We start from the raw sequence: 27359 nt of genomic DNA, 5'->3' as shown, positions 1-27359 counted from the left end.
ATCTCTTATTTGCCATCTAATTAACCTCTTGACTAGCCTAGCTCAACCTCACCAACCCAACATGGCCGCCTATGGATTGCACTGGCAAGCTAGACTCGGTACTCCTTCCAGGGATGTCTGTCCCGAAACGTTGTGAGCGCCGACGGGGGCACAAAGGTCGGCGCCCCGATAAAGTATTTGCCCCCATCCTCCTTCACCACGGGTGTGATAAACGGGACGCTAATAAATTCTGGCGGTATGCCCGAATCGGAGAGGGCTAGGCGGCGTATGGTCGCAACCAAGACCAGAGAATCCGTGTCTCGGCTGAGCTCCTCCTGAAGTTTGACTTTTCCGACAACGTGATGCATTTTAGCATCTTTACGCTGACAGTACCCCATACAATCGACGTAGGCACCCAAGAGGTGGCGGTGTATTGCCTCCTTGTCGCTATCAGACAGGGGGGCCGGCTCGTCCTGCTTGGCCTCAAACTGTTCGTCGTACTGCTGCAGGGTGTGCCAAATGCCAAGGCAGTCCGGCCGAGAAAGCTTGACAGCGCCACCAGCCAGGAAAAACGACCTGTCCTCCACGTCCTCGAAGTTGTTCGTGGTAAAGCGGACACTCTCCCAGAGGCCAAGAAGAATCCACATGTGCCCGAGTCTTGCAAAACGCCCAAGACCCCAGCAATCGTCCTGAATGCGAGCAAAGAGGGCAACCTCGTCTGCGGGCGCCTCCGGCGTGACCCGTGCCAGGCTCGCTGCCCGCGAGGCCACAACAGCCATCCGGAGTAAAAGGCGAGCGGCATTCCGGCTCAGGGTGTCGTCAGTCAAAGCGCCAACGGCCAGGCATGCGGCATTGATGTCGCCATTGAAGGCCTTGATCTCCCTCAACACCGAGTCTCCCTTGTCAGTGGAACCGGGTGCAGAACCACTGTCCGACACGAGCCCCATCAGCTCCAGGCGCCGAGCTATCTCGCGGACCAAGCTTGGCATCCGATCGGACCTAGACCAATTGAAGGGCATGTCCTTCATCTCCTTGCCGCGGAAACGGTGTACAATCCCCAGGACCGTGTGCATGATCTCCGCATTGTATGCTGGCGGGGGCGTCGTTTTCGGCAGCCCATTGATGTCGTTCTTCGGGATAGGGCAGATGACCCTGCAATCGCGTGATTCCGCTCTGAATGCGCATTGGCTGCTCAAGGCCGCATGGCTTGGGCCGACGTACCTGCTGACGGTGATGAAGGCGGCATTCTCGTCCAACACCACATCCACGTATCTAGCGCCCATGACTACCAGGCCTGGTCTCGGGACCGGGAGACGGAATCCCAAACTGCCGGGCTCTATGGAGACGATGCGAGGCAGGTCGTCTGCGTCTGCATCCTTTTTGACACCGGACACCTGGTCTAGCGGCGTCCATTTGTCGATTTTCTCCTGGATGAGATTGGCGGAGCCACCCAGCCCCGGCCCTGCGATCTCGTGGATTTGTGCGGGAAAAGAGCCATTTAGGAAGGAGACTACGGTTCTGCCTTGAGCAACTGCGTTGGCGCATTCCTGGACTAGAAGGTCTCTGCCGTTCCCGGAGCTGATGGACTTGTACCAGCAGATCTCTCTCCATGATTTCGCGACCTTGTGTATAACTTCCACCACCTCGATATCTCGCGACAGCAGCGACTGGAAGCACTCGAGATCGTGAACCCCAGTACCGAACCCAACGATGTTGACGGTGGGGATTTGAGTGGCGAGCTTGCATACGGTGGCCTTGGCAATTTCGAAGTCGGCGGTCGCGGCTGGAGGCGTTTCAAGGATGACGAGAAGCTCGGTGTATCCCTGCGTGGTGTCGAGTGGGTAAAGGGCACTGAATTCGTTGTATGACAGGAAGCCAAACCCGCCCATCACTGGCATCTGGCGTGTGCAAGGCTGTCCGAAATAGCCGCTGTTCTTTTGCAAAAGCTCTGCCTCGATTCGCGTGTTTGTTAGGCAAAGAACCTTGAACTTCAAGGCGCTCTCAGTGGCGGACAGCAAGAACTCGGCTAGCAGGACAGTGCTCCTACCGCTGCTGGCTGACGTTTGGAAGTAAATGATGCCATTCGTGTCGCCCATGAATTCGCGGGCGCGTGCTTTGGCTTGCACTATGGAGAGTTTGGTCGCAATCATTTGATGCTTGTTGCTTAGGCGGCGGACGGTTGATGACGAGGCTGTTGTAGAAGAAAGAAAGGTAGGTAGAACGCAGGTAGGTAGAAGAAGGAAGGCAGATATAGTGAGGGTAGGTAGAAAAGGAAGAACGGTAGAAGGACACGCATGACGCGGGCTACTTTTCCTCCGGAGTCTCTTTCAGCGCCCGGGACCCCTGCAGCCGGGAGTATGTACATTCACAGATCGACTGCCACTATGACATAATTGACCGCAGAGACGACAAAATCTGGAGGGCTACATGGAAACAGGTCGCCGATTGCCCGGCCGCCTCGCAGCGCCTGTTTGACTTTGGCTCCGACTGAGGCGGCCATCTCGACTCCAGAGCGCCAGCTATTAGTTGCCATGGCGCAAGCCACGACATCACGTCGACGTGTCCTCGATGTCGCGGGTTTCGCAGCGACAGCGGCGTTGACCGCGACATCTACAGCGTCGAGGTTGATAGCGCACGCGGTCGAGAGCTGTGTGGCTAGGAGCCGTAGCAAGTGGGGCCGAGCTTCGTGACAGACTTACCACGACGAGCAGCCCCAAAGACAGCCACGGGCGTGCCTTCCTTCTGCGTGGCAGAGGCAGCAGCAGATGGTCTTCCTCGTCTTTGGTGGCATCAAGCGGCCAAGTAGACCCGACAATCCAATTCCACAGCAAGACAGAACCGCCGCGCGCATCAACTTTGATCCCCGTGAGCAGCAAGCTGAGAATAACAAGCCGCTCACCAGCAGGCAGATCTACCTGCGAAACAAAGGGATGAAGCTTGCGGATTAGGCCCCGGTTCTACCGTTCTTCCACATCTCCATCGTGGCGCAGCCTCTACAGGTCCTATTAAAGGAACTCTTTGTCGCGAACGAGGTCATCACGCCCATCTTGAGCAGTTTCCCCACTAATCCTGAGCTCTCTGGCCTTTTCATTGAGGGTCTTGACTCTCGACGGACCACATCCGCACCAAAAGATGGCCAGCTGGCAATTGAATGATTCGTGATTATGATTGAACGTCGATTACGGGTGATGATGAGCTCTGTGCCACTGTGGTCTTCAGCCCTGTTTAGAGATTGATCAACGCCACCACAACCTCCGCAAGACGCACGGTTAAGACGGGCCACGAGTAAATGATAATGACTCTTCAGGCTCGACGTGCTGTACCGATATTTCAATGCAGTTATCGCCGGCTGGACCGTGGACAGGGAAGGCATGGCGAGACGCCAGCGGCCGCTCTTGTTGTCCTGCCGTGGGTGTCAATCTGCCATTGGTCTGTCTGTAAATTGTTGAAGCAATGCCTGGCGGGAACTGGAGGGGGCGAGGCGGCAGAGGGGATCTAGGGCCAACCGAGTCTCCGCCTCGAGCGCGAGATTTGTGTACAAAAGGCTGCTGGTGGAGATTAGGCCTACGCAGAACCGGAATTCGACATCAAGTTGGGAATTTCAAGAAACCTTGCTACTTGGTTGTGGGATGGGGTAGCAAGCTTGTCGAAGACTAGCAGCAATTACTTTGCCCCTATAGCTGTCACAGAATCGGGGGAAATGTGTCCCAAAAGCTGGCCCAAAAAGTAGAAGGGTGTTCCCGCGTCTTGCTTCTGCCCAATTACTCGCCTATCCTGCTGGTTGTTTATACACCTGACGGGGAGACAGCCCTAGGTACCCGGACGTAAAGTCGTTTGAATTCCACGGCTACATCATGGAGGAAACGGACAGCACGACGGCCATATCCCACTCTTCCGCATCGAGAAAGACGCTCAGCCGGCCGTTTACTCGCTCTTTGCCGCTGTCCGGCTTCGAAAGGAGGCATCCGAGCCAGACCTAGTTCGAACATTTGACACGTCCGGCATCCCATCGGCCCTTCTACTACTTCCCAGCCCACACCCCCTTTCACGTCCGACGATTGAGAGATTGGAGAGCCCGGCCACAGCTATAACCTGTTCTTTTTCTTGGCTCGAGCTGGCACAAGCTGTGGTGGCGCGGAGGTTAGGCCCCGCGATGGAGAGCCTGGCGAGTCGATAGACAATATGAAAATCGCCGTGAAAAGACTAGTTTACAATTATGGACAGAGGCCACGACAGCAGCTTGAGTTTCAGCCCTCGCTGTCGCCAACGCACGCGTCGTTGGCTGTGCCTTCCCAGGCGATGAGGCCTCCCCCGGTGTTTGGGGCGAAAGTGCCAAGGCAACCGGCTCCCACGCTACGAGCAGAGTCACAGCATAAAGATCCGCAGGCGTCCGAGCATATGCCCTCGCAACCGGCCGTTGGCATGCTGCAGTATCCTGCGCCGCCGTACCCCCAGCAGGGGTATGCCGCACAGTATGGGCATGCTCCGGAATTCCCCCCCCCCTTACACAAGTGCGTATGCGGGTCAATCTCCAAACACGCAGCAGTTCGTGACGGCACCAGGGCCTACTATAGATAGGCCCAATCCCAACGACCGCTTGCCCTACTATAGCTGCGGCTGTAATGGTTCATGTTAGTTGTCTTTATCAGCCGATGCATTTATGAATCAATCAAGAGGTGAAACACGATCATATTTTATTATTCTAAATCTAGAACAGTAACCAGAGCACGTGAAAGGGCACAAGAACTGGGGCCTGCTAGTCAAATATAAACGGACAAAAATAAGCGTGTCTTATTCGGCCTAGCAATCAGCTTGCAGGGCTCAGTCTCTCTGATTCTCAATTTTCCACGTGCTGAGTGATTAATTATCCTTGTTCACTAACGTGTGTGATAAGCGAGATGAACAGACAAGCGAGTTGAACAATTTCCACAACCTCACCACAACTACCCTCAATTACACAACCACAACACTAGGAAATAACAATAACTGAATCGGAAACAGATGAATCAGACGATTCTGCAGCCTCCTTGCACGTACGTGCATTATGGCCAGGCTTGCCGCATACGCCACAGCATCGAATCTTCGTACGAGACCCCCCTGCACCACCACCATTTTGTCGTGTTTCCTGGACCAACTGCCCACCCACAGCCTTCTGATCCAGTAGATCCTGTGCCTCTTGTACAGTAAGTGATCCTCCAAGCCGAACACGTGTTTTCTTGGCTCTCCGTCGCTTACTAAGCCCCTCATTGGCCTTCCGAAGTGCTGAGACCTCTGTACGCAAAAGAGCCACCTCGTGCATCATAGCCATCGTACCTTTAGCTAATCGATCCACAGCAGTCAGCATTGGTGTTGGAGAGCTGCCCTGATGGTTGGAAATTCGAGTTTTGATGAACGCTGACTGTGAGGCAGCCTCTCTCGGGTTTTGTGGCGTTTGGGAGACCCAAGGTAGCGATGTAGTTGGGCTTGTAGCTGGGGGTGTTGGAGTCCGAATACGCACATCCAGCTTGGATATCACCCTCTCTGGATCGTACGGCACAAGGCCGGCTCCAGCAAACCCCCCCTGGATATTCCTTTCCGTAACCGAAGCAAAAAACGCCTCTCTAAACCCACAAAGAAACTCCAGCTTGCTAATATGTGTGATGTTCATCCGCATCAGCTGCTCAATCTGACAGCCGTACGCCTTCTTCAACGGCCCAAAGCAACCAACATCCAATGGCTGAAGTAGGTGTGAAGAGTGCGGAGGCATACAGAGTGTGATGATGTTGTGCTCCCGGCAGTAAGTCTCGAATTCTTCGGAGTGGTGGCTATCGTGGCCGTCGAGAATTAACAGTCGGTATATTCCCTTCGTACGAGATGCTGTGTGGAAATCGAAGTGCCGAATCCAATCCATGCCCTTCTCATTAGTAGTCCAGCCATTGTCGGTTGTTGCGATACGCCAGGTACCCGGAAGGTTGCACTCTTGATACCAGTTAGCAAGGTGATATTGCCCAGCTAAGATAATGAATGGTGGGATAGTCCAGGCTAGAGCATTCACTCCTTGGATGACTGTAGCCCACTCTCGATTACCAGGCTGGGCTTGCTTAGCCCTACCACGGCCATCAGAGGTAGTAACTACCATAGCGGGGATGATAATGCCCATCATAAAGCCGGTCTCGTCGAAATTGTACAAATCTTCGTCAAGGATACCGTACTTGGCCTTCGTGTTGTGCACAAGCGCAAACCACTCGCGAATAACTTTTGGATCTTCGCATTTGGCCCTCTGGTAGTCGTATTTACGCGTAAAACGCGTCCGAAGTTCTGGCTGGCGCTTGACGAAGTTGTGAGCCCAGCGTGTACCGACAGAGGGCGCGTCGCGTTCGCGTAGCAATCGATTGGCCATATCTTCTACGTACGAAAGCCGGGGATGAAATGCGCGCGCACATAGCTCAATGATGTACTGAACAATCGTTTTCTCTTCCAAATCCGTAAGCTTACGCGAATTGGCTGGAGTATCACGTCGTGCAGGTTTGCCGTCGCGTCGGTTGCGTATAGTATTTACCGTGACTTGATATGTTGTTGCTGCAGCTCGAATACTGAGTTTTGGGTCGTTTTGAATAGCCCTGAGGGCCAAATTCACCCTAGCTTCGTATGAAGGAAGAGACATTTGAGTTTGTTGAGGAATTTGGTGTTTTGTAGAGAGGAGGCGCGTCGCGTCAAAAGTGTTCAACTCGCTTGTCTGTTCATCTCGCTTATCACACACGTTAATGGGCTTAGATATCACGTCTTATTCCTTGCTTAGCTGTATGGATTATCGATTAATTCCTTGAGTTGCCATCATGTCACCGTATATCAACCTTTGTGTTCGTGGCGCTCTAGCCACGATTGTGCCTAGGCGTTATGTCGCGATGCAACCTTAGGGGGGGTGATGAATAATTCATGTTCTGTGCTACTTATGGTTCCTGTTCGTGGTATTCCAACCACGTAGGTGTTCCAACGGGTCAAAAAGTGGTAGTACTACCGGGGGGGGGGGGGGTGTAAAGTTGTTCTGATTCATGTTCTGTTCTAGAAATCTATGGTGGGGGTTCTTGGCTTTGTACATGGCCGTGCGAGGGCCGTGCGGCGCACGTGCTTGCAAGCACGTGCGCTAGCACGTGCATCGCACCGCCTGCCTTCCAGCGCAGAGTACGGTCACCAACATCGCTATTCCAACACTGGCAACTCTCCTTTTGTGACCGTACGATCCCTCTCCCTATCCTGCCTTCGCTGTGACTTCCCACGTGGTTGGATGGACAGATCGTACTATCTCGTCTGAATATGCTGTTTGCTAGTATCGTGCAATGAGTCCCGACCTCCTCGTACGTTTTGTCTGATAACTTGTTTGCCTGCTAGTGCCGATCCGGGGTCTCGTACGACGACATGCCCGGGACCGGGGATCGTGCGGAAGGAGCGGAGGGTCCGAAGAGTGCGCTTTCGAGGCACCCAGTCTAGGCATAAAGCTGGCCTTCTCGTCCTCCTTCTTCCCTTCTTCGTACGCTCTTCACACGCACATACAGGCACAATGTCTCTCGTGGCTGGCGGCGGCGGCCTGCCGCCTACCCCTCTTGGTACTATCAGCTCTCGTACGAACAGTACTGGCGATCTCTTCCTGCTTATTCCGACCGGTTCTGAGGATAACCGCCGTCTTCTTGCGAGCCTCTGTATCAATGTGAATACCCTCGAGAGTCTTTCTTTTTGTCGTACGAGTGGCTGATTAACCTTAGGACGATGAGCGCCGCGTCGTCGCCATGCCCTCGGTTGACGTTGAGATCCGCGTCCTGGCTGCCGATCGTGCGTCGGTCCATTTTCTCTTCGCCCGCATCATCCGCCGGGAGTCGTACTTTCGTGCGCTCCTTGTTCAATCGCGCGGTACACGCGTGCGCCCGTGCCCGGAGAAGTGCGGCAATCCAAACGCGTCTCCCAAGTTCCGGCATTGCGTACGCATCCCCTCATTCCAGGGCGGCGCCAGTGCCGAGTGCGTCTGGCAGTCGCACGGATCTCGCTGCTCTCATTCCAACGAGGGCTCAATGTCCGCCTGGGATTCGGGCGGTAGTTCAGCCGGTGGTTCTCCTCGCGCTAGTCCTAGCCAGCGTGTTCTTCCTCCCTCTAGTTCGGGCTCGCGTCTGAACCCTTTTCTGCTTGAGGAGTAGCTTCTTGGGGTTGAGGTGTTTTTTTTTTTTTTTTTTCTGGGGGGGGGGATAGTGCGTTGAGTTTTAATGAAATGGGTTTCCTAGGGATATGAATGGAGTGATCGTGCGGTGATAATACATATGAGCCTTTCCGCTCCTCCTCAGTTCGTCTTGTCCAGTCTATCGACGAACGCCTCGATTCGTACGATGACCTTTCCGTCGTCTACCAGCTTTGTCAATGCTTGGTTGGGGTTCTTCTTAGTGAGTGCATCGGCTGGGTTGTCTTGTCCATCAATCCAACGGATTTCTGAGATCTCCCGGCGTTCATACGCTTCGCGGAGGGACATAACGTCTATCATTAGTCTCTTCTCACTTGTAGTTCCCAGCTTCACTAGGCAATCGTACAGTGACCTCGAGTCTGTACAGATTACCACTGGGATTCGTGCGATCCCGAGGACGTTTGTAATCTTGGTGAGTGTCGTACTAATAGCAATTCCGCTATCGAATCCGTTCACCATGCCGTAGAGCTCGCTTGCCAGCACGCTCCTAGTAATCCTCTTGCACTTGGTTGAGGACCAGTGTACGATATTGCCGCAGAGCTGGAATGACTTATCCGTACGGTCGTCCTCCGTTCCTAGTACGATTAGAAATCCGAGCTGTGATGACATGTCCTTGTTATTCGCGAAAGATCCATCAGTAAAGATGAATAGCTTCGCACGATCAAGATCCAGTGGTTGATAGCGAAGTCCTCGCTCCGGGTTATCGATCTGCCACTGGATCCTCTTGTTCAGGCTATCGTGGTCTCTCTTCTCTGGTTCCTTCACCTGAGCTGCGATAGATAGGTCGTACGCTGCCTCTGGCTGGCAAATGCTTGCGATATATGCACCTCTCGCACGTTGAGATACATATTGTTGGGGTGCATCTTCTTTTTCCTGGTCGATTAGGTTGAGTTGCTTGGCCTGCCCTTTCTGTGCGATTAAGATGTCTTTTCCCTGGAGTTGGAGGCGACATCCGTTGAACTCGATAGGAGAGTCGTGCGTCAGGAACTTCTTTGGCTTCGCCATCAGTCCTGCTTCTTTGAGCTTGACCTCCTCTTTTTCCGAAAACTGGGGGGTGGCTAGTGTGAGGGTATCGTCTGTCTGCATGCCTGTGATTCCGAAGGTCTCTTGTCCGTTTTTGGTAACTAACAGACAAGGGTCGTACGTTGAAGTTTGCATCTCCAATGCCTCGATATGGTGCTTGTTGTACGTCTTGAACCAATGGACTCCGGCCTCTGCGAGTCCATATAGGGGCTTCTTGATCCATAGGACCGTACCTTTCGGATACTTGTCCTTGAGTTCCTTCGGGAGCTGTGCGATGATTGTGCGATGAAGAGGATCTGTCGATTGGGTATAGGCTTGCGTAATATCTCTCAGTTCAGTCTTTGCACCAATTCGCTCTTCTAGCGATGGGCCTAGTGCGAGGATCAGTCTCTGGCTCATTCTCTGGATCGTCGGAGCCTGGGTCAAGATCTCCTTTTTATCCTCGTCGCTATGGCCTTGCACGATCAACCTGGACTTCTCATAGGGGATAGAATCCTTTCCCTTTATCTCTCGCACGAGTCGGGTCTTCCAGAGTCTTAGCTTGCCATGCTTCTTTTCATTAAAGCGGATGACCTCAATAACGTGCGAGACCAGCAGTCCATCAATCTCCTGGGCGTCCGATTCCTCAAATGGTAGCCCGGGTATAGTGATCTTTCCTTCTTCGCGGAGTTGGATAGCCAGTGCAAGTGCGTCGACTTCCTTCTGAGTAACAAGAGTCGTGCCTTGAGCTGGGATTGGGTTCTTTCTTGGTCGTCCCCGTCCCCTCTTTTGCACGATGGGAACAGGTTCTTTCAATACCTGGTCTTTCTCGTGCGAGATGATTTCTCCTTGTCCCTGCTCTTCCCTATCTTTATCTTGATAGTACGGCTTGACCTGGGTTATTCTGAACGTCTTTGGGCCGCTCTGCATTTCGACGGTAACATTGGCGTAGTCCTTGGCGATAATGGGGTATGGTCCTTCCCACCTCTTGTCCTTCCCTTCTCGCCAGACAAGCACCTCGCTCCTCAAGGGTAGTGCGAGGACTCCATTTGTCGTTGGTCCGTTCCGAGTATTGAGCGCACGATTAACGCTAACTTGTGCGCGGATCTCGCGCAACATCTTCATTGCTTTCTGCACTGCTCGCGCTCTCTCTCTAATCTCGGGTGACGGTGGCGAGTCGTGATTGATCCTGGGGTACGCTCCAAATACCAAGAGTGTTGGTACGAGCCCGTCTGGGCCAGCCGTATCGTTAAGAGCCTTAACTGCCATCTGGAGGATCGTCTCGTCGTCTGTGCGATGACTCAACTCCTGGTGGAGGATATCGTACGCCCGTTCTAATGGGCGGTGTGCTCTCTCTACCTTACCGATAGCCCAGTGTGCCTCAATCGGCATCTCTTTGCACGAGACTCCCATAATCTTGGCGTTGTTCCTGAACTCCTCAGATGCGAAGTTCGTTCCTGGGTCGTGCGATATCACATCTGGGGGCCCTTGGTATACAAAGATCCAACAGCGACATAGTGCGTCCCATGCATCGTTCGCTGACATTGATCGTAGGAACGTTACTGCCTGAAATGATGTCGCCACATCGATAACGTGTAGCGCCTTCCTTCCATTGAGCTGTACGATATCGATGACGACCTCATAGTTGAATTCGCACTCGTCCTTGATCGTGAACTTGAATCGCTGTGGAGCTGGGTCGTGCGTCTGGCAGTGATGGCAGACTTTCTGGATTTCTTGGAGGATCTCCTCTTTTACATCCTCGTGCCCGGCTTTCTTCAAGAGCTTGTGAAGTCTCTCGGTACGAGGATGTCCAAAACGCCGGTGGAGTCTCCTCAGTTCTGGCTCAGTCAGGTAGACTCCTGCTTCCGCACGACTCGTATTGAAGAAAGGATGTCCCCATTTTCGGATAACGGGGATAGTGGTTCCATCCTCTCGTACGATGACGTCCTCAACGTTGTTGAAGTATGCTTTAAGTCTATCCGCGTCGCGCAGACTAAGCAAAAATGGCGTCGCCGTATTCAAGATGTGGTACGTGACCTTCCCGATAGCGTTCTCCATAAGCATCGTACCTATAGAGGTGTTGACTTTTCCGCCTCCGAATCGGATTTCGGCGGTTCCTGGTGTCCAAGAGATCTTCGCACAAGGGTTCTCTCTCAGATATGCCTCGACTTGGCACTTTCCGACGGTAGATACTTGTGCGGCTCCAGTATCCCAGAGCTCGCCCTGGTACATTGTCGTATACTGATTCTCTAGTACGAACTGTTCCGCCGGTTTCTCCTCGCATTCTTGGTAGATATTCTCGCCGAATGTGCGATGAATATATGCTTTCTCTTGGAGGAATTGTGCGGCTTGTCCTTGGTCTTCCTCCTCGCCCTCATATCCGGACTCCTCATCGTCACTCTCCTCCTCCTCTGGTGGCGTACCTTCAAAACCTGCCAGGAATTGTTCAAAGTCCTTTTGGCTCTCCAATGTTTCGCACGCCTGGAGGTATTGCCTTCGAGACTTCTCTCGTTCCTCCCTTGAGTGGTTGGTTGACCAACAGCCTTCTTTCTTGCAGATGAAGCACTTCTTGTCTCTTGTATTCCCGAATCTCGCACGAGGGCGATATGAAGGATCGCGTCGTTGAAATTGACGCTTGGGAAATTGTGGCTTGTCGTTTGTGCGATTGGAACGATATCGCCGGTCGACAAAGTTCTGGTCGTACGTCTCGGTATGGAATTGTCGCGAAACCTTGCGGTCCTCTGCAATCTTCAGGGCTGTTCTCAGCTTGTCAAATAGTGACTCGCACGATGTCCTCTGGCCCAGTAGTGCTGGTTCAAACTCTGCGACTCCTGTGCAGGCTCGCGTGACTGCGGTATGCAGTGCGATCTCGCCCTGGTATCCCTCGCCTAGGGCACGCTGCACGAGCTGGAGCTTATCGAGCATCTTCTCGAGCATCTCCTTCGCTGGTGCCTCTGGGCTCTCCCTACGCAATCGTGCGAAGCTGAGGGTAGTCCAGTCCGAGTAATACTCGGCGTGGTTCACCGTAGTATTAAAGTACGAGTCCAGCAGTTGATAGATCTCGTCCCACCTCTCATCAGGCCCAATATGGTTCATATAGTACGTCTCCGCACGGTCAGATAGGATCTCGGGGAATACTGCGTGATACATATCCTCCAAGATCTCGTGCCTCCAGCACATACTAACGAAGTGCTTGACCTTATCGTACAAGATGTCATACGGACGTCCTGTATAGTTCCGTGCGGGCTTCCATGCCTTCACAAACGCCGACACTTTCCTGCTATCGACTGGGCCGTTATATATGATCCGCGTCGGTGGGATGTTCTGGTACTGGATATAGGGGGTTCCGCATAGCGGGTTCGGGTTCTGGTACGAATTGGGAGATGGAGAAGTCGTCGTACCCGGTGGGTTCGTTAGGAGTGGTGTTCCTCCTGTCTTGAGCTGTAGGGTGGGTGTCGGAGATGGTTGATAGGTATTGTGCGGCATCTCTATTGGCTGTGCGGTCGCCACGAGACTGGCGAACTTCTCTGAGGTCGTCCCTTCCGGGACTTGTACGTTCTTCTGCTCCAAGATGGTGAGCATTCGCTTCTTGAACGTACGATTGACTTCGTTGAATTGTGCGACTGTCCAGCCTTTGAAGTCTTCGCGGAAAGCTGCGCGGATTCCATCTAGGCTCATATTGAACCAGATAAACTCCATCATACTCTGTGCGAAGTACGTTGTTGCCTCCTTCTCCCGAAATGGGTTCGTGAGGTTTGGTGGCGTTTCAGAATCCCACAGGTTGAAGTCAACATTGCTCTTCCAAACCGTCGCGGGGATGCCGCTATTCTCCCAGATCTCCTCGTAGGATTCCTCCTCACTATCTAACGCCATCGTCTTCAAGTTATCGATGACTGTCGATAAGTGTGTTGGTGATTGGTCGCTGCCGTACGACCGGGGTTTTTGGCATTGAGTGGGGTTATAGCGGGGTTAATGCACTGTGGCGCGCAATTCGGGTTCCTCTTGTACCAAGCCGTGATGCTTACGATCGCCTTCCCGATTTCCAGCGGTCGTAAACATTCGCGTTTAGTACGATTGGTTCCTTAATTCTTCTAGATGAAGCCTCCTTACTCCCTCGAAAGTTCGTAGGAAACAGTCGTCTAGGCGATAGCACGAGAGATTCTCGCACGCGGGTCGCACTTCCCTCGAAAGTTCAGTGCGATCGCGCCGATAGTACGATCTCGTCTCTTCACGTAGCTTATCTGTGAGTGTTACCACTCACTGATCAGTGTTCGTGGTATTCCAACCACGTAGGTGTTCCAACGGGTCAAAAAGTGGTAGTACTACCGGGGGGGGGGGGGTGTAAAGTTGTTCTGATTCATGTTCTGTTCTAGAAATCTATGGTGGGGGTTCTTGGCTTTGTACATGGCCGTGCGAGGGCCGTGCGGCGCACGTGCTTGCAAGCACGTGCGCTAGCACGTGCATCGCACCGCCTGCCTTCCAGCGCAGAGTACGGTCACCAACATCGCTATTCCAACAGTTCCAGCTGTGGGGGCCTAATGAAGCAGGTGCGGGGCGGCGCCCGCGCAGCACGTTCCTCCATCACGTGCCTGCGCACCTGACCCTCTCCACCCTTTGTTGCATAGCCCAAAGTGTCGCTATTCCAACACTTTAGACGTTGAAGGACTTGGTCTGTGCGGTACTCCGCACAAGACGAAATGCCTTGTCTTAATCCGTTACCGCTTTCGCTAAAATTCTCAATTCTATTCTCGATCAAGCGCCGTCTCCAGCAGAGCAACAGCAACAACGACAAGAACGACAACAGCAACAATAAAACAGCAACACGAGATGGCGCCCGAGGAGACCGAGGCGCTCAAAAAGGCGATGAAAAATCGCCGCGATGCGATCTTTGCCGCCGTCGCAGAGGCCCACCCACAGATGGCGGACCCCGCGGCCGCCGAGGCGGCAGTCAAAAATTGCCAGCACGAGGTCTACACGGTGCTGTACGGTGGAGGTCGCTTCAAGGGCGACCTCAGTGCTAACTACGTCAATTGGACGGTAAACAGGCGTGTTTAGGGACACTACCTTCCCAGCCGTGCCTTCCCGCAGCCCTTCGCGGCCGTGCCGGACAGATTCGTCGCCCCCTACAGCCGAGGTTGGAGGGCGTTTCTCTCGACCCAGGCCGCAAAAGAAGCAAGTGCTCCGCCGCCCCTCACCCTAAGCCTGCCCCCAAGACTGCCACTGCCCCCCGCCCAGCAGACCAAGCGGGTCTCGCTCGAGCCCCTGCCCCCACGGCGCCCGTGGGTAGCGAGCTCGCGAAGTCAATATGGGCAACAACCAAGGCTGCCGAGACGGCCCAGGCCCGGCTTGAAACCACGGCCCCAGGCCCCGAGCCCGCCCTCGACCCGCTGGCGGCCAGCCTCGCCAAACTCGACGTTAGGTCTGCCCCCGAGGCAACCCTCCCCGCTGCCTACAAACCTAACCAGTTCCTAGGTAGTGCTAGCAGTTGGAATAGTCCATTGGGTATTTATCGTTGGGCAAGTGCCTGTGTTAACATATTACTGTGTACGTGGTGATTGGCTAATACAACGCTCGCTGCCTTGGCGTGCCCCTCAGGGTGGTGTTACGATCCTGGCTCTTCTGTGCAGGATGCGCCACGGGCTCTCGTGTGGTTGGCCGGCAGGGAGTGGGGTTGGACCCATCTTCTGCGCCAAGAGCAGCCAATCAGGAGGCGCTCAGTAGCTCAGTTCCCCTTCCCTTGACTGAGCACCCTGAGCAGGGCGCTCAGTAGGTAATTAATAAGTGAGCGAACATGGCCACGTGCATATGCACATACCAAGCACCCACAAATGTGATATCCAAAATAGGGCCAATCCCTCGCCCGCTGTGTAGCCCATGTGGGGCGGAACCGTACCATACACCCTCCATCACGGATTGTGGGATTTGCGGTCAAGAGAACTAGGTCTAGACCTAGATGCGGGAAGCAGAAGAATGGGCTAGTTGCTGCCACGTCGGGAGAACAGGCATTCTCAGCTTACGCCAAAGCTTTTCGATTGCGAAAACTGTAGGCATTAAATGTGCTCTCGCGCCTTTATCTTTTAAGATGGTGATGGCACTCTGCTTGCGGCCGACTTGAAAACCTGAAGATTCGGAGAAAATCGGGAAAACGGCAATAATGAGAATGGCGTTACTGCGAGCTATTGCCGTGTCGCTTTCAGTCGCCGGAACAAGTGCTCTGCCGTACCATGCTTCTCTCAAACGCCAAGTCTCTGAGCTCCGCCCCGACTACGACTTCATCATTGTTGGCGGAGGCACGAGCGGCCTTACCGTTGCCGACCGCCTCTCAAAAGCCTTTCCCAAAAGTGTGATGACACTCTCACCCGAAGCTGTTTGAGTATCATAGGGCAACTAACATAGCGACCCGGTAGAAAGTGTTTTGGTCGTCGAATATGGCGCTATCGAGTATGCGCCCGGAGTCTTTGACCCGCCCACACTCTGGACTCAGTCAGACCCCAACGCTGTGAGCAGATGGAGCTTCAACTCACTACCTAACCCGGAGGTGGACAACCACACGGCCTTTATTGCCATCGGAAAGACCGTGGGCGGCAGCAGCGCCGCCAATGGCATGTTTTTCGACCGCGGATCACGGTTTGACTATGATGCCTGGACCGAGGTTGGCGGACCCGAGCTTCGGCCGAGTAAGATCAAGTGGAACTGGAACGGGATGATAGCCTATTTCAAAAAGGTACGTGGATCAAGGGGAAATAAGATATCATGCAGTAGCCGCTGACATTTTTCCGTACAGAGTGTCACATTCACTGAGCCTCCTCCTGCAATTGCCCAGAAGTACGGATACACATGGGATGTCTCGGGTGCGTATGGCGGTACAACACCCATCTTCTCGAGTTACCCACCTTTCCAGTGGGGAGACCAGCCGGTTCTTCGTGAGACTTGGGAAGAAATGGGATTGGAGCCCCGTAGAGAGTGTGCCGGGGGCGACAAAGAAGGGATCTGCTGGGTGCCTACTTCGGAAGATCCCATAACGGCCCGACGCTCGCATTCGGGGCTCGGCCACTATGCTGCTGTACAGCCGAGGTCAAACTACGACCTCCTCGTGAAGCACCAGGTGGTCAGAGTGGTGTATCCCAAGGGCCTCAAGGCCAAGTCTGGCCCACCTTTGGTCGTAGTCCGATCAGTGAGTGACGCAGGCCAGCAGTTCAACGTAACGGCAAAGGCCGAGGTCATCATCTCGGCCGGCGCTTTCCACACACCAACGGTCCTGCTGCGTAGCGGAATTGGGCCGGCATCATATCTTCGCGCGGCAGGGGTTCCCACGCTTATCGATCTGCCCGGTGTTGGCTCCAACCTCCAGGACCATTCAGGGCCGGGCGTCTTTTGGAACTGTACGCCACGACTTTGGATCCTCCCAAGCCACCGCCTTTATCTTCGAATCAACTAACTGAAATGCAGATACCAAGCCCGGCAACTTCTCACCGCTTCCTCACGACATGCTCGATCCTACCTTCAAAGCTGATGCCACGACGGGTTTCAACCAAGTCCCAGCCCGGGGCCCGTACACACTCAGCATGGGCAACTCGGCCATCTACGTCTCGCTTCCGCATGTTGCCCCAGCGACCTATCGGGATCTCGTCGCCAAGATCCGCCGACTCGCCACGGTAGGAAACACAGCAGCGAGCTATCTCCCGCCGGACACGGATCCGTCTGTCGTGGCCGGTTATAAGGATCAACTCCAGACGCTGGCGAATCTGTTCGCAAACGCGGAGGCTCCGAGCCTCGAGACGCCGTGGGCCGAGTCGGGCGGCTCGGCGTTGGCTTTCCATTTGCATCCGCTCAGCCGCGGCACAGTGCGGCTAGATCCGGGCGACCACCTGGCGCAGCCGATCCTCGACTACCGCATGCTGTCAAACCCGCTCGATTTGGACTTACACCTGGCGCACCTGCGGTTTCTTCGAAAACTGCTCGACACACCGACCATGCGTCGCTATGGTGCCGTCGAGCTGGCGCCCGGCCCCGCGGTGGCAGCAACCGACGATGCCCTGCGCGCCTACATACGGCAGACTATGATCCTGTCTTTCCAGCACCCATGCTGCACGGCACCCATGCTAACCAGGGCTAAGGGGGGCGTGGTGGGACCGGATCTCAAAGTGCACGGGACACCTGGAGGGCTCCGGGTCGCGGACATGAGCATCGCGCCGTTGCTGATTGGTAGCCATTTGAGCGCGACGGCATATGCGGTTGGTGAAAAGGTAAAGATATCTCCTCCTCAAGCAAAAGCCAGAAATACATGAAAAAAGTTGTTCGTTGCTATGTTAACAATGGAATCCTTTTCTTCTCTAGGCTGCAGATATCATTATCGAGGAGTGGTCGAAACCGGGACATTAGCTGGGCACATCATGTGGAACCGAACCGTGGCTACTGTTAACTCCCCTCCTCAAGCTGCAGCTGCATGTCACCATAGTTGAAGCCCAGCCTAAGGTCTATCAAATTGAGCCTGTGGAAGGCAAGCCGTTGCAGAGTTCAGGTGAAGAATTCACCATAGGTACTTACCCAGTACGTAGAGATGTTCCGCCACGGCTACTTTCCATCAACCGTCAGCAGAATGATGGAAACCTTCGGAGCATAAATCAGATATAAAGGAACGACTGGGTCGAACCTCCGACAATGACTGTACAAGCTAGACTCTAAATTTGAGGCCGCCATTCCCACCTGTCGTCACGACGGGCATCCTCAAATTACAGATTTGAAGTTAGGATAATTTTGCCTTCGGAAGCAGAAGCGAATCTGAGTGTCGGCGAGGCTAAGGTTTAGCATATTTCTCTAGAACCCTCACTTAGTCTCCATCCACCGGGCATCATGGCAAACCCGGCACCACAGAATATAGCACAACTGCAGGCTCCGGCTAGGACGGAGCTGCAGGCGTGGCTCGCGGCGAGATTCAGCACCATCGCAACTCACGTGGCAGCTGGCAGTGCCATCAACCTCCTATACACCATTGTTCCACCGCCGGCCAACGCCACCTTGACTGCATACAACTGCCTGGCGCACGCAGTGGGTGTCACCGACGAAGTGTTCAACTTTCAGACTTGGGAAGATATCGACCAGCGTTGTAAGTTGTTGTCGACTGTCCGGAGGTTGGGTACTGAGGCCTGACCGGTGACAGATGCCAACATGGGATACTTGATTCCCTCGCCGGCGAAGCTTTTGGCAACCCCTACTGCGGACGGAGATGTCGAGGTGATTAATCGTTCATAATCCCCTGCATCTGCATGGCTTCGAGACTGACAGGAGCTGCAGGTTTATTCCAAACCCCAATGGGGGCCCCTCCACGCCCACCGCGTCGTCACGGCAAACGTGGCCAACATCAACAACAGCGTCTGCCACTCCAAAATGGGAGCTGACCGCACCCTGCAGCACAACCGATCGCTTCTCGACTGCGCGCGGCCGGGCCAGGCGGCCGGTACCATGCCGTACTTTGGCCGCATCGTGTCACTGTACCGCTACGACGACGACAACGAGAAGGAAGGTAAGTTTCCAACACCCAATAATTACCCCTTCTTTTACCTAACTTTTAACATCTATAATTATCCTACCCACCCATCCAACCCAGTCATCACCAAAGTCTCCCGAACCCGCGTCAAGCGCAAGGACGCCGTGTTCACGCGCTCCGGCAACCCCGTGCTGCACAAGCAGGCCGAGCGCACCGAGTCGCGGCGCGCCCACCGGAAGAAGCCGTACGCCGGGCCCGCCGACAAGAGCGAAACTACCGCCACTGCCGCCAACGGCCACGCTAACGGCCACGGCAACGTGCTGCAGCCGCGCGACGTCAACAAGCAGACGCTGCCGGCTCTGACCAGGAAGTGAGGGTTTTCACGAGTAGGCTGTTGGCTGTGGGTTGGCGGATTGGTGATGGAGATGGCGATGGCGGGGGGAAAGTGTGCGTGCTGGTCATGCACCGCTGATTATATGTCTGTTGTTGCTTACCTCCTTAGCGGCAGTGGCAGGGTTTTATGTAATTATATTTGAAGGCCGGCCCTATGCTCTGGGTGCCAGTATACTTGCGTACTGGTCGCGAAGATATATAGTCGGAGTTGATCCTGGTGGACCTGGGACATGATAGGTTCCGCTGAGCGGACTAGGTTCGGAGCTGGCATCTCATGTAGCAACTTACTTCATGTTGTTAATACTCTCCCCTCTATCCTACCGTACCGTGGTGCTCTTCCTTGACATGCATACCGCTCTTTGATCTGAGAGTCGATTGTGGCGTGACGAGTTTTCATGTGTAAATAAGTAAGAGGAAGTCTACCTAGACTGTTAAATAAAACAGCCTTTAGCCTTTCGATCTTTTCACAGGAATTCTTGGACGTGACGTTCTCATTCTGCTCTCGGCATCAACCAACCTCCGAGGGGCCGAGATAGGCACTGAAGGCCTCATTGCGTGAGCATGAGAGGGGCATCTCCAATCAGACAAGATTCATTGGTCAGAATGGCCCTCTAAGGACGGCTGCCTTGTGCAACCGAGAAAGCGGGGAAAATTTAACCTGTGTGCGAGCCCCTGAACATTTATCAAGTGCTGCAGCTCTTTTGCGTTTCTTTGAAGCTTTCTTTCCAATTCCCATTGAGCAACGCAGCGACACCACCATCTCCTTGGCGCCATGAGCACCTCATTCAGCTGGGGCCAGAGCGGACTCAACAAGTCTAGGTTTGAAGCGTACACAAAGCTCCTGCGACTGCGAAATGGCGGCCAGGTCGAGGAATCGTCCGACTTCTCCGAGCGGCCTGACGATGACATCGAGCTCACAGACCCGAGCGACGGTACCGAATCTCTCAGAGTGCACAACCTGTCGCACGTGGACAACAGCAGGCTGAAGAGGGCTTTCCTGGACAGACTGTCTGAGCTCGTGGCGAATTCCAAAGGCGGCCACCATGTCTCGGCGGCCTTGATGGTCGAGTGGCCCGATCGCGTCGATGTTCTTGTTGCGAGGAATAGCGGCTTCAAGCCCGACGATCCGAGCGTCCGGATGTTGGAGAGGCTGTCATCTGGCTTGAGGGAAATCTCAAGAATAGGTCTTACAGGGTAGTCAGAGGAATTCTCTCGTTTGGAATGACAAGCCAAGCTGATTTGCGATATGCCATAGATCCCGGCGCTTCTGATGAAGCCGAAAAACTATGGGCTTCTCTCGTAGACTGGTACAAACCGCGGCTCATGGACTACATTGTCCAGGCCAAGCTCGCTTTGAAGAAGTGCAACCTCGATGGCCTCACCGCTGACCCTCCAACATCGCAAGCCACGAGCCCTCAAGTCCAGACCTCTCCTCTTCCATCTAAGCTCAGGGAACTCTACGACACTCTGAACAACACACCCCGGCTGTCGACAAAGGCTGGGCTCGAAGGAGTAATACTCCTCGCGTACCATATATGCTACCTCTTCCCCGAGAGCGAGTTTAAGCAGATAACAAAAGACAAGTCGGGAATCAGATCGATCAGGAATGCACTCGGTTTTCTGGGCCGATTACAGTCTTGCTTCAACACATTGATCAACGCCACAGAAAGGCTCTCCAACTTTGATGGCCTCCGCATAGTCCCAGTTACGATTCCGCCCAATAAGCCACAGAGTAAAGCTCCCAACAACAAGTGGTCAGCTGTTGAGACATTCGCCTCTCTGAATCTCAGACTCGACGACCAGTCTGTGGAAAATGTCATCGGATCCGGGAACGCGAAGGGCAAGGACGCGTGGACTAAGGGGAGGCTGCTGCAGAAGTTCGACAAGCTCAAGTCGTCAGTCTCCGAGGTGCACGCTGAAGTCCAGCTCGTCCTGGGCCTCGCCCAGCACAGCCACGTCGGCGGTGCTGTGTTGCGCTACATTGGGTGCAGCAAGCGCGGCTGCTTCCTGTGCTCCAAATTCGTCCATGGCTACGGATCGTTCACGACCCCGGGGTCCCATGGCAAGCTTTACCACCTCTGGTCTGTGCCCGAAGTGTCCGTCATTTCGGACTCTGAGTCTGCACAGCTGGCTGCCGCTGTCGGCTCTACCGAAAAGGCCATGCGGAATCTCATCCTGAACAAGAAGAAAGACCATCTGGCCCACGTCGCTGAATCCACTGTTGGCGGCTCCTCAGTCGCATCGACAGTCCGGCGGTTTGGCGACCAGCACTTGATGGACCTCGTCTCCCGGCACCTCGAATCCCAGCGTGAAGCTGCCATGACGCGAAGCGCAGCCACTGACGACACAGAGAGCCATCTCGACCATATCATAGAGGAACCGCTAGACTCTGACTTCGGCCGCCAAGACGAAAGTGCAGTCCTAGACCCAAATCACGATTCGACGGCTGGAGAATGCGAAATCTGCGAAACCGAAACCACTCGCCGCTGCTCCTTCTGCAACCGCGGCTGGTTCTGCACCGCCAATTGCCAGGAAAAGATGTCCACGTACCACCTCGCCAAGTGCTCGGCCCGATCCCTGACGACAGCCGACATCCTCTGCCGCGACGCCATCGCCGACGAGATGCCCTCCGACCCTCAAACGCGCGACGACTTTGGCTTCTCGCGGTGCCGCACGTGGCACGAGGAGTCGCACCTGCTGGGCATGTACCGGGGCATGGTGGCGCTGTCCGACGACGTGCATGCACACGAAGTCCACGAGTGGCGGGTCCAGGGCGTCCTCGCCGACAAGATCGACGAGTTCTATCTCAAGATCCCCGAGCGCCGCCGCGGGTCCTACTACCCGTGGTTCGCGCGCAACAAGCACCTGCTCGACCCGTCCGTCCCGCCCGTCGACACTGCCGGGAAAGATAACCCGCTGCTTCGCGCCATCGAGCTGGCGAAGCCGTACCTCGACCCGGCCGACAGAGAAAAAGACTTCCGCGACCTCGAGCCGCCGGCGAAGCGGTACTGCTTTGTCTTCTTCGCCATGGCGCTCGAGACGTCGCGGCCGAACCCCGGCTGGGAGGAGCTCGACATGTGGTACGACTTTGGCTTTGCGACGTGCGCCGACGAGTACGACGAGGGTGGGCTGGGGTCGCTGTACAACCGGCTGGTGGGTGGCAACAAGTACTTTGAAGACTACAACCGGAGTCTCGGGATCGCGCCCGACCGCAAGATGCCCAGCCAGCAGCCATGCCCGTTCTCCGACTTCTGGCGCGCGTGGGAGGTGCGCAGCCTGCCAAGGCTCTTTGACAGGTATGGCCTCGGCGGCGGCGCACACCTGCGACACTTTCTGTCTTTCCCGGCTGACAGGCCGCGGCCGTCGGTGTGGCGGCTGCGGCATATGCTCGCCCTGGATGACAATACCCCTCTGGGCGGCTTCCCTGAGATCGAGGCGGCGGCGCGAGAGTACGGCTTCACGGCGGGTCTAGACGCGCGGACCAAGATTGAGCTCTTGCAGTTCTACAGGAAGTTACTAAACCGGGGAGACGCGCTGGAGATCCACGCGGCCAAGACGAGAGGCAATTTGCTCGAGTATTCTGGGAAATGTCTGGCAGACATTGACGAGAGGGTGAAGGAAGTGTTGAAGCGGCTTCGGTGAACAACTGATTGTTTACGAGCTAGTCTGTTGAGACAGTAATTAGACCATTGAAGATCTGTCTAGTATTCTCGTCAAGGTCTAAAAGAGAACCCGGCAGCCCTAATCTGAGTATGTGGCCTTATGCGATTCCTGGAGGGCCGCGGTGCCATATTTCCCCAAGTTTTCCATGAGACCAGTGAGAGGGTGACTGGCCCAAGCCTCGAGGATTGTCGCTCCATCGAGCTCTGCCTGGATAACCGGACACCTTTCGATAAAACGTTTACATAGTAGGCCGAGCCGTAAGGGCCGAGGCCTTCCGGATCTTTGAAAGCCCCCGCGCTGACAAACATTCAGGGATTGGTAGCACGGTGCGTTTGAGAAGACAATGGAAAGACCTGAGTCATTTTGTCGCTCTCGCGCCAAGAACCTCACAGCACTCAAAGTCTCGAACCGTGTTCCTGGCCCTCTTCAAAACACTGGAGCTCAATTTTCGCGTTTTGGGATGTTGACTCGTTGACCTAGAGTGCATTCCGACACTACCACTCGGAGTTATTTGCCTAAACTGTGACACATTGCTCCTTGCTGTCGCTGTGAGGCTCAAAATTGCCAAGGTGCTGATCGTGACTCTTTCTGTCATCAGCAGCCGGGCCAGAGTCAGCGCCCAGAAGTCAGCGCCCGGGCGCCCGAGCCCGGAAGTCGGAAAGGGCTGTACATCCAATGCATGCGTAAGCCAGAAGTGATGAGGCGCGGGTAAAGCTCCGAAGGGCACACAAAGTACATGTTTAGCATCTGATGTTAAATCTGATGTTAATATATTCTGAAGCTTGTCAGTGCGGGATCGAATTAGTACGACCCGAGTGCCTCGCAGGCTCTGCGATGCGATGAACAGGGAGCCCGGGAGTCGGCGCGAACAAAGGTGGAGAGGACCCTGGACTGCAGGGCGCAGTAACTAGCAAGGTCGAGAGTTTCAGGGTTCACGCGCTACAGTCCATCGGGCCTAGTCAGCATCCCCCACCCACCCAGGTCTCCATTGGTGGTCGGCGTGCAAGGGTGTGCAAGGGCCTGAGGGTTAAAAAGAACGGTGTGGAATGGGTTGTCTTCTCTAAAACTACAGGCCGAAGGCCACCAGCTATGAAGTCCGATTCTAGGTGCGGGGCACACCCTAACCCTGAGGATAATCCGGTGGTGGGGCTTTCAGGGTGCAAGTTCGTTACCACAGAAGCTACCTACGTCGCCCACATCGAAAGAAACAGTTCCAGTCTCAAACGAACACATTCACCATATCTAGAACTTGATCGTAGCCGGACCCACGGGCTGAACTCGCGGTATTTCATCATCGAAAAGAGCACCACCACACGTGTTGAACAAGAAACACTTCTCGCAAAAGCCACCGATCGCGCGCGGTCGTTCCTCTCAGACGGCAACTCGGGTCGGCTCCTCTACATCAGCAACCCCCATGCGTGTGGCAAGCGTGCCCCTCGTCGCCACCATCGGGTTTGAACTAGCCAAGGCCAATATCTACAAGCTGCTCGACTTCCTAGCCACGTTATTTTCCGCGCCTCGAGAGTTTGACGGCCGGCGACTTACCGATATGCCGTTCAACTAGAGAGAAGCTTCTAGCGTCTTTAGGGTTAGAGAGATGCTGCGGCGCCTCGAGGTTATGGAGCTTGTGGCAGATGAGGGCGGCAAGACTGTCGTAACCAACAAGGGACGTGCCGCCGCCCTCGCACACGACACCCTCGGTTGCAAGCTCAACGCGGCATGTCTGGCCGCCGCTGCCCTGACTGATCACGGTTTGACTCACACTGCGGCTTGTCTTTTGATAAAACTAGCTGCGATTGCCGCCTTCAGCGTCGCCGCCAACACGGCATCGGAAGAACTGCTAGAGGAATCCGACGATGCGGCCCGACGATGCGGCCCTCTTAGACAGCATCCAGAGAGACTTCTGGGGCGTATTGAGAGTCCTGGCGCACTAGAGTGATCTCCGGGTTAGCCTTGGGCTGTGGGAGCGCGCGCGCGTGCTCTCCAACAATTTCGCGGACATAGGGGCCCATACATTCCGCCACGCAAACGGTGCCCTGCTCCTGAATCATTCGACATGCCTGACCTTTTGGAACGCTCTGCTAACGCTGGAAGAGATGCACGGTCGGAAATTCGTCCGAGAGACTCGGCCGGACCCTTTGTCAGCCGACGAGATTGACGCTATTCAGCTGCACCTCCTCATTGCGTATTCCGATAGCTTGGGCATTGTCCAGCGGGATCTCAGTCGACGTAGTCGCTTGTCGGAGATATCTATGGCTGAGGAACAGCAGGCTGCTGCTCTGACGCTCGAAGCGCTCCTCGAGCGCGTCTCGTCTGACCCAAGCGAGGAGGATTCAGACGTGTGGCTGTGTTTCTCTTCCGCTGGTGCTTATACGACCCAGTGGATGGCTACGCCCTTGCGTTGCCCACCATAATCACAACGAGCGGGTTTTTGAAGTTATTCCAGAAGTATCAAGAGCATAGCATACACATAATCTGCGGTAGAATTGTATAATAATGATCCTTCGTGTGCATTACTTGCCGATTGATATTCAGCGACTCCAAGTTCGTACCTTGGTTCGGTACGAGACCGTCTTCGCATTCGACACTGTAGTGACGCGGGTCTTGCACGACAAGCCTCTCGAGTTTCTCGTCGTCCGTACCAAGCATCCCGCTATGTAGGCTGCACTCTCAACGACGCGCACGGCATAATTGTAGCACTCACGACCGACTTAACTAGCTATCTTACGTCTCCCGTCCAGCCCAAGACGCGACGCCGTACGGAGATAAATTCGGTAGCTAAGCATACCTACATGCCGCACCTGCAGACCGCACCTTCGTGATGTCGACAAAGCGTTTATTCGGGTCCGTACTGACAAGCAGGACGGCAGGTTTAGAGTAGGGACAGGCGAGTTGCTTTGTAGGAGGGGTCAGGGAGCAATTTTCGTTGTCTCCGTCTTCGTCCGAAGCTGAATTGCCCTACATTCTTATCTGTTTGCTATCGCTCTTTGCGGCTTGTCCTACTCCAACTTGCCCAACAACACTAGGTCTCTTTTGCAACAGCTCTGCATCAAAATTCGTGAATTTTACCTCTTTTCCAGCGTTCCTTTCTATATCGCCAGGCACAAAAATGGCGGATAGTGTCAGATGGAATGGCCTAGAAGGTTCTGGAATCTATGATGCGTAATCTTCGCCACTGGGTTTCGTCATGTAATTGCCACATAAGGAAGTATAAGAGAGAGAGTCTTTTGTAGAAAGACTGGAGGAAGAGAATAAGAGGAATTCACTCTGGTGCACACAATCCTAGAAGTGCTGTTGCAGTCTGACAGATAGATCCAATAGCTCTGGCAGCAACCGCGCCCCGCCTCCTCGACCCCCTCCACACCAGCAATCGTCCGCGCCACGTTAGCGGCGACGAGGATGGCGAGCGCGCCCTTTCCCGCGGCAATGGCCGCACCGAGCGGAGCGATAACCGCCAGTGGTCTAATTCGCTCGTGCTCCGCTCCCGTGCAGCTGAGCTGAACCTCATCCGTGTGCCCAGAAACGCGCTTGCCGTCGGGTCCAACCCCGCCGGTCCCTCACTCGCCGTTTCGGCGCAGCAGGACGTTCCTCAGGAGGCCCCCAAGCGGCTCTCTGACATCGTTGGAGTAAGAGTCGGCCGAGGCTCGAGAATTCTTTCAGAGGAAATCCAGAGGCAGACTACCAAGAGTGCCCCAGAAAAAGGGTGTAGCCCCCGCTGTCGACGCCCCCGGCGCTGCCCCCGAGCCTGTGGTCCCGTTGGGCCTCGCCGCCAACCTTCCTGCTGGCCCTTTGGGAAATATCGTCTGCAGCTATTGCGGAACTGTCGGTCACAATATGGAGATGTGCATGGAGATTTGAGGGACAGGACCGGCTTGGCCGCACATTCCACGATGAGGTGATTGGCGACTGAGGGGTCTGGTAGAAGTGTGTGCTTGACGAGAGAGGAATACGGAGGCGGAAAGGGTGGATTCTTTGCACACAGAGACCCATAATAGCATACGGCCTTCGCCTACATACTGCACTCCCCGGTTGGTGACTACCGTATAAGTTCTTACTAGACGTACTAGGTAAGCATCACGATAAACCTTACCTATAACAAACGTTGCCTATACAAACCTTGGCTATAACAAACCTTACCTATACGACAATCCTGTCTATCATATAAACCTTACCTATAGCCGCGGAAGATAGATATCGACGCTAACCGTAAATACACTAGTATTTAAGGAGCGGAAGTTCCGTCCTACTAACTATACAAGGCGAGCCATAGGAGGTAAGAGCCGCTAGCATGGCACATGATTCAGGGGCACCTGAGTAATCCTATGCGGGACAACAATACATGGTGAAACAACGAATGGTCTCTCTATGCTAGACAATGCCCTTAGTAATCAGCTTGGTGTTCCTGTTGAAATTCGTACGCGCCGATTCGTTGAGTTGGACACGACGTTCTTTCAACAGCCTATATAATTGGGAAAGCCGTTCCCAGATAGTGGTGCCCACATTACCGCCTCCACAGTGCTACTATGCCAAGCTCACGCTGCTGGCTGCGGACACGTCAGAATCCCCTCGTCTCGTGTCGTCGGCCGTGACGGTGCCAATAATGTGGGCCCTCGCCGACTGGGTGGCACCCGA

General features: G+C 54.6%; 6 protein-coding genes across 6 annotated transcripts; 5 read left to right on the top strand and 1 right to left on the bottom strand.

Moving 5' to 3' along the window:
* Positions 1-89: 89 nt before the first annotated feature.
* B0T26DRAFT_671279 (uncharacterized protein) lies at positions 90-3352 on the bottom strand (the record flags this gene model as incomplete). Its single annotated transcript, XM_060439300.1, has 6 exons — positions 90-325; positions 380-1131; positions 1201-2170; positions 2407-2626; positions 2679-2890; positions 3247-3352. 6 exons carry the CDS (start codon positions 3350-3352, stop codon positions 90-92), a joined length of 2496 nt encoding a protein of 831 aa, XP_060303961.1.
* Positions 3353-14011: 10659 nt separating this feature from the next.
* On the top strand, positions 14012-15074 carry B0T26DRAFT_798761 (uncharacterized protein; the record flags this gene model as incomplete). Its single annotated transcript, XM_060446955.1, has 4 exons — positions 14012-14209; positions 14240-14318; positions 14423-14656; positions 14812-15074. 4 exons carry the CDS (start codon positions 14012-14014, stop codon positions 14952-14954), a joined length of 654 nt encoding a protein of 217 aa, XP_060303960.1. The 3' UTR covers positions 14955-15074.
* A 264-nt stretch (positions 15075-15338) lies between these two features.
* On the top strand, positions 15339-17959 carry B0T26DRAFT_762965 (uncharacterized protein; the record flags this gene model as incomplete). Its single annotated transcript, XM_060446418.1, has 5 exons — positions 15339-15525; positions 15592-15908; positions 15969-16566; positions 16634-17430; positions 17522-17959. 5 exons carry the CDS (start codon positions 15339-15341, stop codon positions 17564-17566), a joined length of 1944 nt encoding a protein of 647 aa, XP_060303959.1. The 3' UTR covers positions 17567-17959.
* B0T26DRAFT_95639 (uncharacterized protein) lies at positions 17765-19199 on the top strand. The gene is made up of 4 exons (XM_060448163.1): positions 17765-17929; positions 18006-18290; positions 18345-18418; positions 18479-19199. Exons 2-4 carry the CDS (start codon positions 18038-18040, stop codon positions 19043-19045), a joined length of 894 nt encoding a protein of 297 aa, XP_060303958.1. The 5' UTR covers positions 17765-17929; positions 18006-18037; the 3' UTR covers positions 19046-19199.
* Positions 19200-19737: 538 nt separating this feature from the next.
* B0T26DRAFT_690770 (uncharacterized protein) lies at positions 19738-23091 on the top strand. The gene is given in 5 exon segments (XM_060441093.1): positions 19738-20257; positions 20271-20275; positions 20296-20300; positions 20314-20325; positions 20339-23091. The coding sequence occupies 5 exon segments, from the start codon at positions 19837-19839 to the stop codon at positions 22704-22706; spliced, it is 2811 nt and encodes a 936-aa protein (XP_060303957.1). The 5' UTR covers positions 19738-19836; the 3' UTR covers positions 22707-23091.
* A 1050-nt stretch (positions 23092-24141) lies between these two features.
* B0T26DRAFT_746903 (uncharacterized protein) lies at positions 24142-26585 on the top strand (the record flags this gene model as incomplete). Its single annotated transcript, XM_060444760.1, has 5 exons — positions 24142-24230; positions 24315-24637; positions 24732-25091; positions 26049-26353; positions 26424-26585. 5 exons carry the CDS (start codon positions 24142-24144, stop codon positions 26583-26585), a joined length of 1239 nt encoding a protein of 412 aa, XP_060303956.1.
* Positions 26586-27359: the final 774 nt, after the last annotated feature.

This window comes from Lasiosphaeria miniovina (genome assembly GCF_030549165.1).
Source record: "Lasiosphaeria miniovina strain SMH2392-1A chromosome Unknown B0T26scaffold_1, whole genome shotgun sequence".
NCBI classification, from domain to species: domain Eukaryota; kingdom Fungi; phylum Ascomycota; class Sordariomycetes; order Sordariales; family Lasiosphaeriaceae; genus Lasiosphaeria; species Lasiosphaeria miniovina.
Note: the sequence above shows the minus strand (reverse complement) of the source record. Positions and strands in the feature narration are given on the sequence as shown.

What these genes read in the sequence shown, in the direction of transcription:
- B0T26DRAFT_690770 (XM_060441093.1), top strand. Translation starts at nt 19,837, where the DNA reads ATGAGCACCTCATTCAGCTGGGGCCAGAGCGGACTCAACAAGTCTAGG.
- B0T26DRAFT_95639 (XM_060448163.1), top strand. Translation starts at nt 18,038, where the DNA reads ATGGCAAACCCGGCACCACAGAATATAGCACAACTGCAGGCTCCGGCT. An exon ending in GGAAGATATCGACCAGCGTT is followed by an intron (nt 18,291 to 18,344) that starts GTAAGTTGTTGT and finishes GACCGGTGACAG; the next exon opens with ATGCCAACATGGGATACTTG. An exon ending in CTGCGGACGGAGATGTCGAG is followed by an intron (nt 18,419 to 18,478) that starts GTGATTAATCGT and finishes CAGGAGCTGCAG; the next exon opens with GTTTATTCCAAACCCCAATG.